This window comes from Ceraceosorus guamensis (assembly GCF_003144195.1).
Source record: "Ceraceosorus guamensis strain MCA 4658 unplaced genomic scaffold IE81scaffold_28, whole genome shotgun sequence".
Classification (NCBI taxonomy): Eukaryota; Fungi; Basidiomycota; class Exobasidiomycetes; order Ceraceosorales; family Ceraceosoraceae; genus Ceraceosorus; species Ceraceosorus guamensis.
Genome location: NW_020290023.1, coordinates 149,216 through 165,564, shown reverse-complemented (window position 1 = coordinate 165,564; position 16,349 = coordinate 149,216). Strand labels below are relative to the sequence as shown.

The 16,349-nt window shown below is 56.3% G+C and overlaps 3 protein-coding genes across 3 annotated transcripts; 2 read left to right on the top strand and 1 right to left on the bottom strand.

The window, feature by feature from the left end:
- The first annotated feature begins 561 nt into the window (after positions 1-561).
- On the top strand, positions 562-5,593 carry IE81DRAFT_323336 (Oligoxyloglucan reducing end-specific cellobiohydrolase). Its single transcript, XM_025513912.1, has 4 exons — positions 562-1,001; positions 1,088-1,300; positions 1,371-5,146; positions 5,223-5,593. Exons 1-4 carry the CDS (start codon positions 690-692, stop codon positions 5,494-5,496), a joined length of 4,575 nt encoding a protein of 1,524 aa, XP_025369734.1. The 5' UTR covers positions 562-689; the 3' UTR covers positions 5,497-5,593.
- On the bottom strand, positions 5,509-11,495 carry IE81DRAFT_323335 (hypothetical protein). Its single transcript, XM_025513911.1, has 7 exons — positions 10,033-11,495; positions 8,204-9,970; positions 7,744-8,136; positions 7,179-7,676; positions 6,729-7,106; positions 6,251-6,666; positions 5,509-6,173 (listed from the first exon to the last, which is right to left on the bottom strand). The coding sequence occupies exons 1-7, from the start codon at positions 11,272-11,274 to the stop codon at positions 5,744-5,746; spliced, it is 5,124 nt and encodes a 1,707-aa protein (XP_025369733.1). The 5' UTR covers positions 11,275-11,495; the 3' UTR covers positions 5,509-5,743.
- Positions 11,496-12,054: 559 nt separating this feature from the next.
- On the top strand, positions 12,055-16,332 carry IE81DRAFT_301880 (hypothetical protein). Its single transcript, XM_025512244.1, has 6 exons — positions 12,055-12,779; positions 12,868-13,056; positions 13,140-15,813; positions 15,891-15,944; positions 16,027-16,139; positions 16,215-16,332. Exons 1-6 carry the CDS (start codon positions 12,399-12,401, stop codon positions 16,218-16,220), a joined length of 3,417 nt encoding a protein of 1,138 aa, XP_025369732.1. The 5' UTR covers positions 12,055-12,398; the 3' UTR covers positions 16,221-16,332.
- The last annotated feature ends 17 nt before the right edge of the window (positions 16,333-16,349 follow it).

Genomic DNA, 16,349 nt, shown 5'->3' with positions numbered 1-16,349 from the left:
ACTTCGACAGGCTTTAAAGACCAACGAATGGAGAAGGAGCGCTGAGCGAAGGGAGGCGTTTCCCCTGCGTCCCGTTTGGATGATCACTCAAACATTGACTCCTTGTGATGCACCTTGCGGAGTCCTTGTCTTCCAATTTGGATTTTGTATCAAGAATCGTGAATCAATTGAATGTTTGTGCGCGAGTCAAGAATTCAAAATGGATTGGCCTTTGTGGCTGAATCGCCAATCACGTGAATTGTGCCTGCTGAGCCAATTCTTGGCTGAGGTATCCTGCGTCCGTGCGCGCAAGTCGCTCAAATGAAGATCTCATAAGCGCATCAATCACAAATCAAGAATAGAATTTGATGCCTGACGATTACACAAAAGCCGACTTAGTTGTGCATGACTGTTATTCAAGATTCTGATTGATGCGGCACCGCGTCTATGCGGGCGGGCGCTGCGCGTGATGTCTACGGGCGCAGTCAGGCGACCCGCGGGACGCAGGTGCACGCACCGCGCCGTTGAGAAGAGGGTCTGCAGCTGCGATGTTCCATGCACTGAGCAGCACCACCTCACGTCTTGATCCATTCACGATTTCTCTCCCGCCCACAACGTGCACAACCCCAAGCTGCCCCCTTCGATCCGGTCTTCAAAGCGCTTGATCGTGATAGGAGCTTTGGGCGGAGATCCTGGCTCAGCGCACGACGATGGTCAACCTCGCAAGGCTGGGTCGCAGCAAGGCGAGAATAGCGCAGTTGAGCCTCGTGCTTCTCGCAGCCATCCTGCCATTGGTCCTCTCAGCAGCTCAACCTTTTGTGAGCAAGACGCACTTCTCGTCGCTTCCTGCTCGGATCAGCTACTTTCCAGATTCCAGCACGGTGCTCTATCATGATGCGGTGCACGGAACTGTGTACAGGTCGGAGAATGAGGGAAGGGATTGGAAGGTTATCGAAGGTCCCGGTGCGCCTACGAGAGGGCAGGCGGCCATGCTCGTGGAGCACCCGACCGACCCAAAGAGGGTGAGTTGATGTTCCATCATCATTCAGACCATGTTCATCGCAAGCGCACCTGCACGTGCTGACTCGTCTCGTCATTCCGCGTCCAGGCCTTCATCCTCACGGCTGGCAAGACGCACCATCGGACGATAGATCGGGGAAACACGTGGCAGAGCTTTGAAGTCCCTCTACCTCCAGCCACTAGAGCAGGAGCTCCCTTGGAATTCCATCAAGACAGCTCTTCGGGTGTGGAGAAGATCATCTATGCTGGGAAGAAGTGCTCCGGCTGGACACCCTGGGGTACCGCCACCTGCCATGACGTCGTAAGTGTCACACTCCCACTCCCACCTCGTCCTTGCGTTGCTAACAAGCAGTTGTCCTGTGCATTTTTAGGCCTACTACACGCTCGACGGCTTCGCCTCGCCGGCGAAACCACTCATCGAGTTCCTTTTGCACTGCATCTGGGCCAAGGCTACGCCAACCCTCAGTCTTCCCGCTGAACGCCAAGACCGGATCTACTGCATTGCTTGGGAAGATTCTCCAACAGGTGGAGACATCCATGTCAGATCCACCTCCTCGCTCCTTGATGACCCTCGTCATCTCCTGCGCTCACGTGGAGATCATCGCCTTAGTTCTCGCGCCGTTTCAGGTGCTACGAGGCTGTACTATTCGGACGATTTCTTCAAGTCTAGAACCTTGGTTCAGATGGACATGGGTCGCGATGCGAGAAACTTCATCGGTATCGGTCCTTCGGGCTCATACTTGGTGGCGGCCCTGAGGGATATTTCGAGCAGTACAGGGGGCAATGCGGGTGATCAGATGGCCCTCTTCGTCTCACGGGATGGAGAGAGCTGGCACAAGGGCAAATTCCCCCATGACGCCGGACTGCAGGAGGGCGCATACACGATCGTTGAAGGCACAACTCATAGTCTCGTGGTCGACGTCTTTGATCCCGGCTTCGGCACGGGTAGGCTATTCACCTCAGACTCCGAGGGCATTCACTTTGTGCAAAGCCTGGACGGCACCAACCGCAACGCTCGCGGCATCGTCGATTACGAGCACCTTGAAAATATCGAAGGTGCTGCACTTGCCAATATTCGCGCGGGCCTGCCCGGTGAACATAGGGTTCGTACCCGCATCACTTGGGATGACGGAAGTCGATGGGCACCTTTGTCAGCGCCCGACGACAAATGCAAAGGCCAGAATCCGGACACGTGTTCTTTGCACCTCTACTCTGCAAGCCGATTGCACAACATCGGTCGCGTCTTTTCGTCTACCGTGCCAGGCTTTGTGATGGGTGTGGGCAGCGTTGGTGACCGACTCTTGCCGTACGAAGATTGCCAGACCTACCTCAGCACGGACGCTGGTCACACCTGGCGAAAGATTGCCGACGACGCTCACAAGTACGAACTTGGAGATGGTGGATTGCTCGTACAGGTCAATGATGAGGAGCCCGTCGACTTTGTCCTCTACTCTTGGAATCACGGCAAGACTTGGGATCGACTGAAGCTGCCTGTGCGCATGCGAGCAAAGATCCTCACCACGATTCCCGACAACACTGCGCAAAAATTCCTGTTGATTGGAAGCCTTTCGCGCCTCGACGCCGGAACTAATAGTCGTCACGTCGCGCTGTTTCTCGACTTTGCTGCGCAAAAGAAGCGCAAATGCGACAAGAATCGCGACATGGAGCAGTGGTATGTGGGCGGCCTGAATGCAGGATGCTTGATGGGGAGGAAACAGTGGTATCTGCGAAGGAAAGCAGATGCGGACTGCATCATTGGCGACAAGTTTCATGATCCTGAGCCTCACATGAAATCTTGCGCGTGCACGGACGAAGATTTCGAGTGCGACTTTGGCTTCGTGCGCGCACCGAATGGTCAGTGCGTCTCTGATGGATCCCCCGAACACATTCCGGAAGGCGACTGTGTAGGCAGCAAGCAGACCTACAAGGCATCGTCAGGGTATCGCAAAATAGCAGGCAATACGTGCGAAGGCGGCGTCGCGAAAGATCAAAAGGTAACGAAGCAATGCTCGGCTCGCAGACCCGAAAATGGCCAGGTACTGTCCTCTCGTCACGAATTTCCTGGCACAGTTGTCGATCGCGCATGGTTTGCAGACTCTTCGTACGTGATCATGCAAGTGTCCGATGGCTCAATTTGGATTTCGCCCAACGACGGCTACTCGTGGATGCGGCCAGAGCTGGTCAAGGATCCTCACGATCCGGAGCAGCGTTTCTTGACGTTGGCGATGCATCTCTACGAAAAGACTTACGCGTACCTCATCACCAGTGGTCAGCGTTGCCACTACACTTTTGATGGGGGCAAGACGTGGCACTACTTTACCGCGCCTTTGCCGCCCAACGGACTCGGGATTCCCATCTTGCGCTTCCATCCTGACCGACCAGATTGGTTGATCTGGATCGGTTCAAGAGACTGCAACTCGGTCACTTCGCAGACATGCCACACTGCGGCCTACTACACCCTGAATCAAGGCCGCGATTGGACCTTGCTGGATCGTTATGTGCGCAATTGCGCATGGGCGAGGTCGCCGAAGTTCCACGTCGACTCGTCCTCGATTCTGTGCGAGAGCTATGTTCAAAAGACGGGCAATCAGCACGGGTTTGGAAACGACAATCATCTACAACTCATTTTGGGCAGCCAGTTCTACACTCGAAAGAATGTGCTCTTCGAGAACATCATTGGTTTTGCGAACTTTGAAGAGTACCTCGTTTTGGCCAAGATCGACGATGCCAGGTCCATGTCCATCAGCTTGCAAGTTTCGCTGGACGCAAACACTTTTGCCAAGACGCAATTCCCGCCCAACACCCGCATCGATGACCCGCGCGCCTACACCGTGTTGGACTCCGTAACAGACGCAATCTTCTTGCACGTCACCACGCATCCCGAACCGAAGTCTGCATGGGGCAATCTCTTCAAGAGCAATTCCAATGGCACCTACTTTGCGCTCAGCCTGGAGTATGTCAACCGCAACGCTGCAGGCTTTGCTGACTTTGAAAAAGTCTTTGGTCTGGACGGAATCGCCCTCGTCAATGTCGTCAATAATCCCGAAGACGCTGCAGTGAATGGCGTCAAAGCTCTTTCAACGCGCATCACACATAATGATGGTGGTCGCTGGAAGCCGCTTACACCTCCGAGAGCGGACGTCAATGGCGCGCCGTACGACTGCCATCAGGTCGGCTGCAGCCTCCACCTACACGGCTATACCGAGAGGGACGATCCCACCACAATGTTCAGCAGCCCGACCGCTGTTGGTTTGCTGCTTGGGGTAGGAAATGTAGGCAAGAGCCTGGCGCCTTACGCCGACTCGGACACCTTTATCTCACGGGACGGCGGCTTCAGTTGGGAAGAAGTACACAAGGATGCGCACAAGTGGGAGTTTGGCGATCAAGGCTCGATCATCCTGCTGGCAAATGATGAGCGACCCACGAACGAGGTGCTGTATAGTCTGGACGAGGGCAAAAGCTGGCAGAGCTACAAATTTGGCGAAACCCTTCGCGTTACTGGCATCTTGACAGTGCCCGAGGACACGCATAGGAAATTTGTGCTCCTTGGGATCAAACAAGGTGTTCAACCTCAGAGCGTTGCGGTACATCTCGACTTCTCGGCCCTTCAAAGGCGCAAGTGTAAATTGGATGCTTCCAAGCCTGAAGCGGACGACTTTGAGTTGTGGAGCCCCAGCGAAGAGAGGGCCGAGCCATGTCTCTTCGGAAGGCAGACATTCTACTACCGGAGGCGGGCAAGGGCGGACTGTTTTGTTGGCGAGACGCTCGTCCAGCCGCATTCGATCGGCAAGAACTGCAGTTGCACCGCGGCGGACTTTGAGTGCGAGTTCAACCACTATCTGGACCCGGAAGGTTCTGGCAGGTGCTTGCAGTACCCCGGCACGACGCTGCCACCACCGCACGTCGAAGAGCAGTGTCTCGCCTACGGCAACGAGGACTACTACTTCGATCGCACCTCGGTCCGCAAGATTCCTTACTCGAGCTGCATTGGCGGCGATCGCCCGGACCGAGGACGGAGGCATAGCTGCCCAGCAAGCCTTCGTGGCCACGGCTTTTTCTGGTGGTCTACGGTCATTCTGTCACCCTTTGCTCTGGCAGGCTTGGTCGGCTCTTGGTGGCTCAAACGTCACAGATCGCGGGGCTACGGGTAAGTTTGAGGAACTGGCACCTTTCTTGACTGCGCTTGATGCTGACGCCTGAACCGATTCTGTTCTTCTAATCAGCGCCATCCATCTGCCAGACGCTCGCGACTATGTCGACGGCAAGCTTGTGGACACCATCGCTTCCGTCCCTGCCTTTGTCATCGGCGTATCGCAGGCGGTGGCCATGAAAGCGCTCGACCTGGCCGAAGAGGTGCCATTCCTTCGACGGTGGATTTTCGAGAGAGGTCGTCATACGGGTCCCCGGGGCCGGGGCAGCTATGGCAACTACAGTCATCTTGGTACGGACGAAGATGCTGCCATCCTCGAGAATTACGAAGAGGAAGACGCATCGTGAAGATTTTGTGGCAAGGCGCACTCTAAAGTATGAATTGAATATCGTTGTAGATCGCGAGGGCCCGCAACCGTCAATGATAGCCAAGCGGCTTTGAGACCACGATATATCAAGCGTGTGATTCAGACTAAGAAGCAAATGAGTACAATAGTAGCGAAGCAAGCTCGAAGGACGAGATGGTGGCGGTGGTGGTGGTAGTAGTAGTACACTAAGCAGGATGTGGTGGATAAGCGCATGAGCATGCGCGTTGCTAATGAGCCAAGTGATTGCCAGCGCCATCTGGCTTTCGTTCGAGGCGGTCGGCGCGTCTCTGCCTCGCACCGAGGTGAGCGCGCTTGAGAAGAACCTTGACTTCGCAAGTTTGCTTCCAACGAGCCGCCATTTGTCTCATACGAACAACGGCCACAATCGCCTGCGCGCACTTCTTGAATCGCTGTTTGGGAGTGGGGTGCGCGGGTGCAGGCGGTCTGATGCCCCGCGAGCGACTGATGTCGGCAATGAAGCGTCTTGTCGCTTCCTGATTCAGCTTCAGACCTCCGACGAGTTGTTCCAAGTAACCCTTCTGATGAGCCAAATCTGCGCGCAGATCTCCTTCGCGCATCAGCTTGGCTTTGAGATAACGGATCTGTAGCATCAGTCCTTTGCATTCCGCTGCGTGCTCTGCGCGTGATGCGATATCGCTGCACGATTCCACAAGAGGTATTGGATGAGGTTAGAAGGAGCGTATGACGGCCGTGCCACGCAATAAACGACTCACGTCTGCGCACGATTCTGAGAGAAGCGCTTACTGGCAATCGCCAAATCGCGTTCCAATTCACTGATCCTGTCGTGCGCCTTCGAGTTGGAGAAGATGGACTTCTGAGCAATTTCGACTGCGCGTGCTCTGTCGAGCTCTTGATTGCGTCTGGCCCTCTCAAGATCTGCGCCGTACTCGTCAGACTTGCTCTTGACGCGACGCAGCTCCGCCTCGAGCGCACGTAGCTGAGCAAAAACGGCATCGCGTCGTTGCTCTAGACGTGCATTGGCATCCTCCGTCACCGCAAGCTTCCCATTCGTCGCGCGAAGCTGGGCATGCAACGATTCGATCGTCCTTATTTGCTCGCTCAATTGGATCTCGTGGGTGTTGACCGCTGCGCGCGCTTCCTCGAGCTCAGCATACACGTTCTCGTGACGCTGTGTAGAAGATTAGGGCGGTGAGTATGGGTCAGGCTTTGCCTACGAACGTGCACACTCACCTGTGCGGCTTCCTGGTACCTCATGTGGAGTTGATGACGTTCCTCCTTCATGGCTGCTCGCTGATTCTTCATATGTGCTACTTCTTCAGCAGTGCGCTGCACGTCCGCCTGGAAACGTTGTAGCTGAAGCGGGGCCGAAGCGCTCATGGTCGAGCGCTCTAGCAAATCGGAATGCATGCGCTCGTGCGCGTCCTGCTTCTCGCGGAGTTTCAGCTCTTGCGCAAGGAGTGCAGCCTCGGCCTGTCGCAACTGCACCTCCAGGTGGGCGCTATTCATGTTGGAAGCTCGAGAATCTGCTTCCAGGCCGCATAGCCTTTGACGTTCTTCGCGCAGGTCATGATCGTACTGCTGCACGGTCTGAAATGCCCTATCGAGGCGCTATGTTTGGCACAGGACATGCCTGAAATCAGTCCCTGCCTTCGGCATCACCAGCCTCTGTGTCCTACTCACTTTTTGAGTCTGAGCATACGTGTGGGCAGCGATTCGTTTCAGCTCATCCTCCTCCTGGCTCTTCTTGGCGTTGAGGGCGGAAGCAATATCGCGCAGTGCGCGATTGTCTTTCTCAAACCCATCACGCTCGCTGCGCAATTTCTGCACCTGCTGTGTCTCCTGAGCCAGTGTAACTTTGAGCTCGTGGATCTGCTCGCTCAATGCTTTGGAGTCGAGACGCCTAGTCGTGCCGTCCGAGCTTGCCATCGAAATGGAAGGGTCTCGCAGCGTTCGTGTAGGTTCAGGCACTCCGACTGCTCTTAGTTCAGCTTTCAACTCAGCAATTTCGCGCCTAGCGTCGTTCAGTTGCCTCCTTGACTCGATGTTGGAGAATCCCTGCTCGCTCATATAAGCCAGCTTGTGGTCCATGCTAGTATTGCCCTCGTCGATGAGCAGTTGAAGGCGCTGCGCTTCGTCGCGATCCACCTTGTTGCCCAGCGTGGAATTTCCGAACGACGACTGCGTAGCATTGTGACTGTCAGCGAATGCAAGCGCAAAGGCTTGGGCAGATCGCACGTGCACTCACTCCGACAAACGAAAAGGGCGAGGCAGGAGTGCGGGCAGTTCGAAGCGACTGTACTTGGCGCGGAACGGGCGTCTTGTCCGGGTCGAAGTGTGCTCTAGACTGGTCCGCCAGGGATTCTATGATAGCGCTCTGTTTCTTGAGCCCCTCAACGCGCTCCTTCATGGCCCTTTCAACTTCTTTCAGATGAGCGATTTCCTCATCTTTGAGTGCAAGCTCGGCTTTATGATGTTGATCTGCGATCTGTAAACGTTCGTTGAATTTGGTCTCAAGTTGCAGTTCCCTTCCAGGAGTCATCACCGTTCCCGTGCTGGGGCGAGCGGGCGTTTCTTGAGCACGACGCAAGCGCGTGGTCAGGCTATTCACCTCGCCTCTCTTCTCTTCCAGCTCGATCTCCTGTGGGTAGAGTGAATGTAAGTATACTTTTTCTGGGCCATGTAGCACGCGGACGCGGTCGACTCACCAAATCGGAAAGTCTGCTCTTCATCTTTTGCTCTACCCGATCCGCCTCTTCCAGCACCCGATCATCGGCAGCGTCCAGCTCTGCCTGCAGCTCTTGCACTTCAGTATGCGCGTCATGGAGCGCTGTTTCTTGCGTCATCGCCTGATCTTCAAGGGCACCGATATGTCCTTCGAGCTCCTCCTCACGAGCAACAGCGTCTTCCAGCTGACTTCTCAAAGCCCTATTCTCGTCACGCAGTTGCTCCGCGTCCTTCTCGACCTGATCAGTCGCAGCAATTCTTTCTCTCGCCTCATCCAGGTCAATATAGGCTTGTTCCAACTCTTGAGCCAAATCATCATTCTGAGCAGCATCATGCAAGTCCTGAGCTCGCTTCGCGGCAGCTCGCTTGAGAGCATCACGTTCTTTCTGGCACTGCTCCAACTGCGCCTGGAGCTCTTGTTTGTCTTCGGCCAGCTCCTGAGCTTCTTGTCTAGCTTCAGCCTCGCGAACCTCGAGCTCGCGTCGCTCCTCAAGGGCTCTCTGCTCCGACTCCCGCTGGAGCCCGTCCGCCTCTTCCATGGCGCGCTTCATGCGATCAACCGAATCACGCTTGATGTTGTCCATTTCGAGCTCGAGGTCATTGATTTCCTGATGTCTATCTGCGAGGTCTGCCTCGAGCAAGTTCAACTGAGCGCGTAGAGCCGAAGCCTGCTCAGGCGTCAGCTCTTCTCTTTCGTGGTCTTTTGCAGATGCGGCTGCATCTTGGTAAGCCGCTAGCTGCTCTTCCAGGTGGGCCTTCTCTTCTTCGAGCCGATCGAGCTCTTCGTTCAATTCGCGCTGGCCTTGCTGCAGTAGTTCGATCTGCTCTTGTGCGGCACGGGATCCTTGTTGAGAATGGTCGTTCACATCTTTTCCATCGCTCTGAGTGTTTCGAGGAGACGTCTCGGCGCGTTCATATTCTGCGATCCGTGCTTGAGCATCATTGAGCTCCTCTTTGAGCACGCCGATCTCTCCTCTCAGCCCCAGATTCTCATCTTCGAATTGTCCATTTATCTTGTTCAAGTACGAATTCAGTCTGTTGCTATCCACCGCTCCCGCCCCAGCAGAGATGGCTCCAGTGGCGACACCTACGCCTGGGAAAGACGTGTTGGACCTGTATGGACCCGCCCGATGAGCCGGCACGGTCAAGTCGTTCGTCGATGAGACTTCAGAGACCATTGACTCTGCCTCGCCCGCATTGGCTTGCAAATGAGAAGCAAGAGTTGACAAGGGAGACTGAGCAGTGCGGCGTCTCTCCCCAAACGAAGTGCTTGCAGATCCTTTGGCATTATTCTTGCCGTTTTGCGCACCTAGTGGTGCACGAGGGGTCACCTTGCGCAATGTCTGGGGGCGTGCTGAGCGAGCAATTGTGGAAAGTAGATAGTTCTCCATACGTTTTTGATCCGCTGCGCTCCCACCAACCCGCGGTGTCTTGACCGCATCAGCCTCGTCTACCTGTGTAGGTGGAGCCGAGGTTCGAGCTCTGGCAGTCTGCTGCTGTCGGTCAAGCTTGCCTGCCGCTGGGCTCGAAAAGGATGTTCGCGTCTCATTTTCGCCGCTCCGTCTCGATGTCTCTCCTTCGCTCTGCTGCTGCGAGCTAGGTTGATTGCCTTTCGAAGTGCTAAGAGAATCTTCAGCATCGAGGTTCCCGAGGGCGCGCTCGACGTCTTCGGCCGAGTCTACGGTCTGCTCCCTCTCCTGGCGGTGTCTGGCCTGGAATCTAGCAATCGGAGTCATCGGCTTGAACGGCTGCAGGGAGCGCAAGAAGAGGTAAGTAGCCTTTCTGTCGTTCTCTGCGTGCTTGCACTCACTGTGCGAGGCTCTTCGCCTCGATCCTTGACCCGCGTCACTTGAGCAGACACATCCTGCTGGTCCTGGGCGTCGCCGTTCTGACTAGCCCCAAAGGTAATGCTGCGCGTGACGGAAACGCTGAGATCAGGATCCGCGGCAGCAACGGCCTCTGCGATTCTGCCTCTCCTCGCCGAATTCATGCTGTCCGTTCCCGGTGTAGCTGAGCCCGGACGCTTGCTGTGGTGGCTAGCGCTCGCCGATTGCGAGTTCTGAGACCTGGCACTGCTGCGTGGTGTAGCCACGTCTTCCTCATCGAACGAGTCAGAAGGAGTCGCTGATCCGCGCCTCTCAATCACCTCATCCTCCCGTCCTGGCATTCTAGCAGTGTTGGGATCAAAGGGCGTCACGGCTATATCGCTCGTGTGCATGGTGCGAGTTGCCCCTGATTCTTCAGAATTCATAACCGCGCCTTCCGCGCCACTCTCATCTTCCAGGTCGCTGGCAGAAGTGACGCGCTCCATCTGTGCGCTTCGAGAGCTCATAGGCCGTGCGCTCGACCTGGCAGGGACCTCGCTAGGTTGAAGAGCCGCGCTGATGTCCCTTGCTGAGCCATACGCTGTCGACGCGCCAGCGGAACTCGCGGCCGCCGCAGACCTCGGCAGGAGTCCAAGTCCGTTGCCGCGAGTAGAGCCTGCCATGGATGTCATCGTACGGCCAGCGATGGATGGCGCGTAAGGAGTGGAGCTGATTTGGGTAGCTTGAGGCTCGCGAACTGGCGTGCGAGGAAGCGAGTTGAGATCGGAAGCTGAGCGAGAGATGGAGACAGAACCGCGAGGCGCTTGACGCGATGTCGAAGGGCTATCGTAAGCGCTCTCTCTAGCTTGCTCCCTTGCCGATCCCTGAGAAGCCGTAAGAGATGCAGACGCGGAATCGTCGTTGGCAGGGCCGACATCAGCACCATCGGCTTGAGAAGCAGCGACAGCTGCCTGCAAGCTCGGACCTTTTGTCGCCTGTGCTCTCATGCGGCTTGGCACTGGTATGGCCGCATCGGGTGTGTGATGTCGATAATCGCTGACATCATCCCTCGCCTCCTCCTCTGCTCCGTCGTCCAGACTCAAGCTGGATGCGGACGCGCTGGTAAAGGAGGCGCGTCTACCAATGCCTGGCGAAGTGTCTGAAAAGTCCAGTGCTCCGCTCGACTCGTCTCGCGCTTGACGAGCAGCGAGACGCCGTTCGATCCTTGATGGCGTCTCCATCTCCATCATGGTGCCGGGTGTTGCTCAGGTGACGGACGAGCAGAGAGGCTGTCTAGCGCGAGAGACGCAAAGCACAGAGATGCGCCTACTATGGCCACGCGTAGAGCGGTGCTCGTGGTCTGTGTAGTATTGGCCAAGGTACCTAACAGGGAGATACGCTTGATCGATGGTCGGTGTCATGGCCTGCGATCAAGTCGAGTACTGATCGCTTCACAGACGCTTTCAAGTCGGACCGCATTGCCAACAAGACGAGAACAACAGCATGCCGTCTCAACCCGTCTCGCGCTTAAGCAGCCATGCAACAGCAAAGAACACCTAAAGAGGCGCGCGCGAGACGCGCCTCGCGCGCGTGTTCAAGCGGTTCATCACGTGATGCGACTACACTCAACGCAGCTTTGAGCGTTTCGAACGTCTGGCATCGGGCGTGCAGCATCATATCAGAGCAGCCGGGAGCGCATCAGGGTCGACGAGCTATCGTGCCTCCGCCACGCGCGCCGACGGCTCTGTGAGCCCGTCACGTGATCGACGGACGCATAATCCGTGTAGATAGATACGTGTGAGCCATGCTGCAAGCGAGCAAGCGTACGTGCAGCAAGCGGCAGCTATAGGCAGCAGGCAGCAGGCAGCAGGCAGCGAACAGCCGGTCAGTCGTACGTCGTGCGTATGACTGGAGCCAGCCAGACTCCCCATATGCTGTGCCCGTGCAGGCACAGCGGCGGCGCTCTCAGACCGGCCCCGCCACATTCGTGATTTCTGGGGCTGCGCGATCCTCACCCACCGCAATCACGATCACAATCACAATCTGAATCGCGAACGAAAGATTGCGTGCTGTTGCGAGTCGAGGTCTGTCGAGGTTTGGCGTCACACTCACCATATCCGTACAAGATCAGCGTTTTACCATCCTCGAACGGTGCCGCTTTCCAATCTCAGAGGATTTTTGGCACTCGTAACTGGTGACCCTCGCCTAGCAGCAGATCCGAGTTGGAGCAGCGCAAGTGCAGGTGCTTCTCACGTTTGGTTTGCACCTCGCGACGAGCCGAAACCTCTCCGGGGAAGCGCGCTCTGACTGGATATCTTTGGCGCATTCCTGCGTATGCGATCACTACATCCTCATCAGACCCATTGCCAGTATGGCTTACGTTTCGCTCTCAAAGGCATTGTACGACTATGCAGCAACGGCAGAGGACGAGTTGAACCTGAAGGAGGATGACCTGCTGTACATCATAGATGCATCCGACACCGAATGGTGGAAGGCCAAGCTCAAGACAGGTCCAGAGGATGAGGAAAAGATTGGGTTGGTACCCGCAAACTATGTGGAGGAGGCAGAACCTTTGAGGCAGAGCAGAGCCCTGTACGACTACTCGCCACAGACGGAGGAAGAGCTGGAGATGAAGGAAGATCAGCTCTTGTCGGTGTACGAAGATGATGACGATGATTGGCTGCTGGTTCGAATAGCGGACTCGGGCGCACAGGGCAAGCTTGGCTTCGTCCCCAAGAATTACGTCGATGAGGTGAGCACTCACCACTGCACGAGAGTCCTGCTCATGGCCCATTTTATCGACTGGTTCATCCCTGACGACCATCTCTACTGCTCGTCAGGTTGCTGCAGTGGATGGCGCGACCTCACTGGGTGCACCGATATCGGCTGGGGCAGCTGCAACCTTCGACGGGCAAGCTCCTGAAGAAGCTGAGGAAGAAGTGGAGGAGGAGCGGCAATCTATTCCTGCCACTTTCGTGCCCCCACCTGCAGGTGACAAGAGCGACGAGATCAAGATGTGGGGGGTCTCAGTGAGTAGCTTAGAGGAGCTCCTTTAGCGCAGCCCTCGATGTTTTAAAACGCGCTGAGGCTGACGCATTTGACCTCGTGGTAGGCCCTCGACGCCAAGAAAAAGAAACGCAAGGGAACCCTGGGCATTGGCAACGGCAACCTCTTCTTCGCCTCAGAGTCCGATAAGCAGCCTGTGCAGAAATTCAGTGTGCTACTGATCGAGTCTCACGCACTCGAATCGAAGGGGAAGCAGATCAATTTGGAGCTACACGAAGATGCAGGAGTGGAGGACAACATGATACGCTTTGTGTTTGGAAGCAAGTCGGAAGGGGAAGAGGTCGCACAGAAGCTGGAAGAGTCCAAGAGCAAAGCCATCGCGCATGGCAGCAGTGCTACTGTCAAGTCGCCTTCGCCAGCAGCAGGCAGGTCGCTGCCACCACCAATCGCCAGCGCAGCTCGTCCCGCTGCTTCGCCCGCAGCAGCTGCACTGCCACCTCCTTCACGCAACACTTCGACGCTCCCGCCACCCGCTCGTCAGACAGCTAGCGCTTCTCCTGCAACGACACCAGCTAGGAACGGGCACGCAGCGAAAGAAGCGTGCATCGCTCTCTACGATTTTGAGGCCCAAGGCGACGACGAGCTAAGTGTTGCAGAGAACGAGAAGTTGACGCTGGTGGAACGTGAAAATGAAGATTGGTGGAAAGTGCGCAATGCTTCGGGGTCGGAAGGTGTTGTTCCTGCCAGCTACATCGAACTTTCCGATGGTGAAGACGGAGATGAGGCTGCGTCAAGCACACAACAAGATGAGGCTGAACGCGAAAAGCAAGAGAAGGCAGCCGCTGCCATGGAGGCGACCAGACGGACGCAGGAGGCTGCGGCAAGAAGGGCGCGAGAGGCGGAGGAGCGACGCGAGGAAGAGGAGCGTAGACGCGAAGCCCTCAAAGCTCAGCCTGCTCCTGCTCCACCTAGAGCTGCGCCATCAGCGGTATCGTCCGCAAGCGCAACTAGAGCTGCTCGAGATGTGAGCGTACCATCCGGAAAGGGTGCTCCCGAGCGCCCAACGGACTCGGCCCAAGCCAAGAGTCGACCGAATCCTGCTCGCACGCGGAACTGGGTCGATCGGACAGGTCAATTCAAAGTCGAAGCTGAGTTCCTTGGTTTCAATCAAGGCAAGATAAGGCTTCACAAACTTAACGGAGTTATCATAGAGGTGGCCATTGAGAAGATGAGCAATGCCGACATTCAGTATTTGGAGGATGTCACTGGAAAACGTCTCACGCCTTCCAGCACGTCAAGAGGAGCAGACTCTAGTACACGCATGGATCCCCGATCTGCTGGGCGAGAGCGAGACCGCGATCGCCAGCGCGAGAGGGAGCGGGAGCAAAGGCGTCGACAAGCACAACGAGATGGTCCGAAGAGGAACATTGATTGGTTCGAGTTCTTCCTTGCTGCAGGAGTGGATGTGGACAACTGCACTCGCTACGCAGCGGCCTTCGAAAGGGACAACATCGATGAGTCCATCTTGGCGGACATCGAGAGCAGTACACTCCGCAGTCTAGGACTTCGAGAAGGGGACATCATCCGAGTCGACAAGTTCATCAAGCGCAAATACAAGAGACCCGACGCGGCGCCTTCAACAGAATCCAAGGAAGCGGCTCAAATTCGCGCGGATGAAGAGATGGCGCGCAAGCTGCAGGAGAATGAGCAGTCTGCACGTCGCGGAGCATCGAATAGCCCTGCACCCAATCTTTTCTCGGGCCCCGACGGCTCGTTGAGGAACAACACTCGACGAGGACGTCCTGCACCTAAGACCAATGGCTCGGGCAGTGTGGATCCTGCTGGCATCGCTGCAGCAGCTGAAGGTCTCGCGCGCACCGTCAGTCCGCCTACGCGCGCCAGCACTGCCAGCCCAACTGTGGTGCGCAAGGCGACGCATCCTACTGGCGCAGGCGGTTTCGACGATGATGCTTGGACTCCACGACCGTCCAGCACTCAACCATCCACTCCCGGGCTCTCTGCTGCTGCGCCTAAACCTGCTTCGGTGCCACCAACCCCTCCCCCCGCTCCAGTGCCAGCGGCAGCACCTGCGCCCACACCCCCTACGCCTCCTGCTGCTGCTCCAGCACCTGCAGTAGTTTCTCCTCCACCAACCGCGGCTGCTGCACCACCTTCCGATCCCAACTCTGCGCTCTTCGACAAGCTTGCTGCTATGAAGCCTCCATCGGCAGGTTTGTCTCCAAGGCCGGGCGCAAGCCCTGCAAACGGCTCTTATTTGAGCGGCTACAATCCCAATGCACCAAGAGGACCTCTTGCGCCGGTGCCTGGCAATCAAGGCTTGCTCTCACCGCTCGTTCCAACAAGCGGCACTGGCCAATTTGTGCCCACCAGCGGCCTGGGCCCACAAGCGACTGGGTACAATAACGGTTATGGCGGAATGCAGCCTCAGCAGACGGGTTACATGCAGCCTCAGCAGACGGGCTATATGCAACAGCAACCTCAACAGACGGGATACATGCAACCTCAACAGACGGGCTACGGAATGGGAATGAGCATGGGAATGTCTTCCCCTGGTATGATGTCGCAACCCACCGGATACAACCCTCAATATGGAATCTCAAATGTGTCGGGCTTTGGAGGCGGTATGCTTGCTCCGCAGACCACTGCTATGCCTCAGCACCAGCAACAGCAGCAGCATCTGCAGCCGCAGGCAACGGGCATTCAGATGCCCATGCAAACCGGACCTAACGACAAGCTGGGAGCCGCTAGCATCTTTGGTCGTGAGTGTTCGCTAATGATTGACTCTTCTGCGCGTGAGTCCTTGCTGATCGCATCCCTCTCCATTCGATTCACCCAGAAATGAAGCAAGGCACGCTTCATCAAGATTCCAACAGCAACCCGCAGTCTGCTCGTGAGTCCTCAGAGATTGTTAAGTACGATGATGCGAGCATCCTCTGATGCGTCGGTCCTGTCATGATGTCTTTTCTCTGCAGAGCGATACGATGCGCTCAGACCTCAGCCTACTGGCTTTGCGCCTGGCGGCGTGATGGGATCCGGCTTTCAGGGCAACGGCATGTATGGCCAACAATCTGGCTGGGGTGGGCAGGTGAGCAAACGAAGACCGAGGACGCACGTCTGATAAAGCTCAGCTCACAATTCTTTGTTTGCGCTGTTTTCACAGTATTGAAGATGTCTTTGTTGCTCAATTGTCATACACCCGCATTTTCTCATTCATTCGCTACCTTTCCCTGCTCGCCTGCTTTCTTCAATTCATCCGTCTTTCGCGCGTCACTAGGCAGATCACCGCCAGCGCTTC

Excerpts from the sequence above, each read along its gene's own strand:
- IE81DRAFT_323336 (XM_025513912.1), top strand. The coding sequence starts at position 690 with ATGGTCAACCTCGCAAGGCTGGGTCGCAGCAAGGCGAGAATAGCGCAG. Across the intron at positions 1,002-1,087 it reads ACCCGACCGACCCAAAGAGG|GCCTTCATCCTCACGGCTGG; the intron begins GTGAGTTGATGT and ends TTCCGCGTCCAG. Across the intron at positions 1,301-1,370 it reads CCGCCACCTGCCATGACGTC|GCCTACTACACGCTCGACGG; the intron begins GTAAGTGTCACA and ends GTGCATTTTTAG.
- IE81DRAFT_323335 (XM_025513911.1), bottom strand. The coding sequence starts at position 11,274 with ATGGAGATGGAGACGCCATCAAGGATCGAACGGCGTCTCGCTGCTCGT. Across the intron at positions 7,677-7,743 it reads CGCCCTTTTCGTTTGTCGGA|TCGTCGTTCGGAAATTCCAC; the intron begins GTGAGTGCACGT and ends AATGCTACGCAG. Across the intron at positions 6,174-6,250 it reads TCTCAGAATCGTGCGCAGAC|CGATATCGCATCACGCGCAG; the intron begins GTGAGTCGTTTA and ends GGAATCGTGCAG.
- IE81DRAFT_301880 (XM_025512244.1), top strand. The coding sequence starts at position 12,399 with ATGGCTTACGTTTCGCTCTCAAAGGCATTGTACGACTATGCAGCAACG. Across the intron at positions 12,780-12,867 it reads CCAAGAATTACGTCGATGAG|GTTGCTGCAGTGGATGGCGC; the intron begins GTGAGCACTCAC and ends ACTGCTCGTCAG. Across the intron at positions 13,057-13,139 it reads TCAAGATGTGGGGGGTCTCA|GCCCTCGACGCCAAGAAAAA; the intron begins GTGAGTAGCTTA and ends ACCTCGTGGTAG.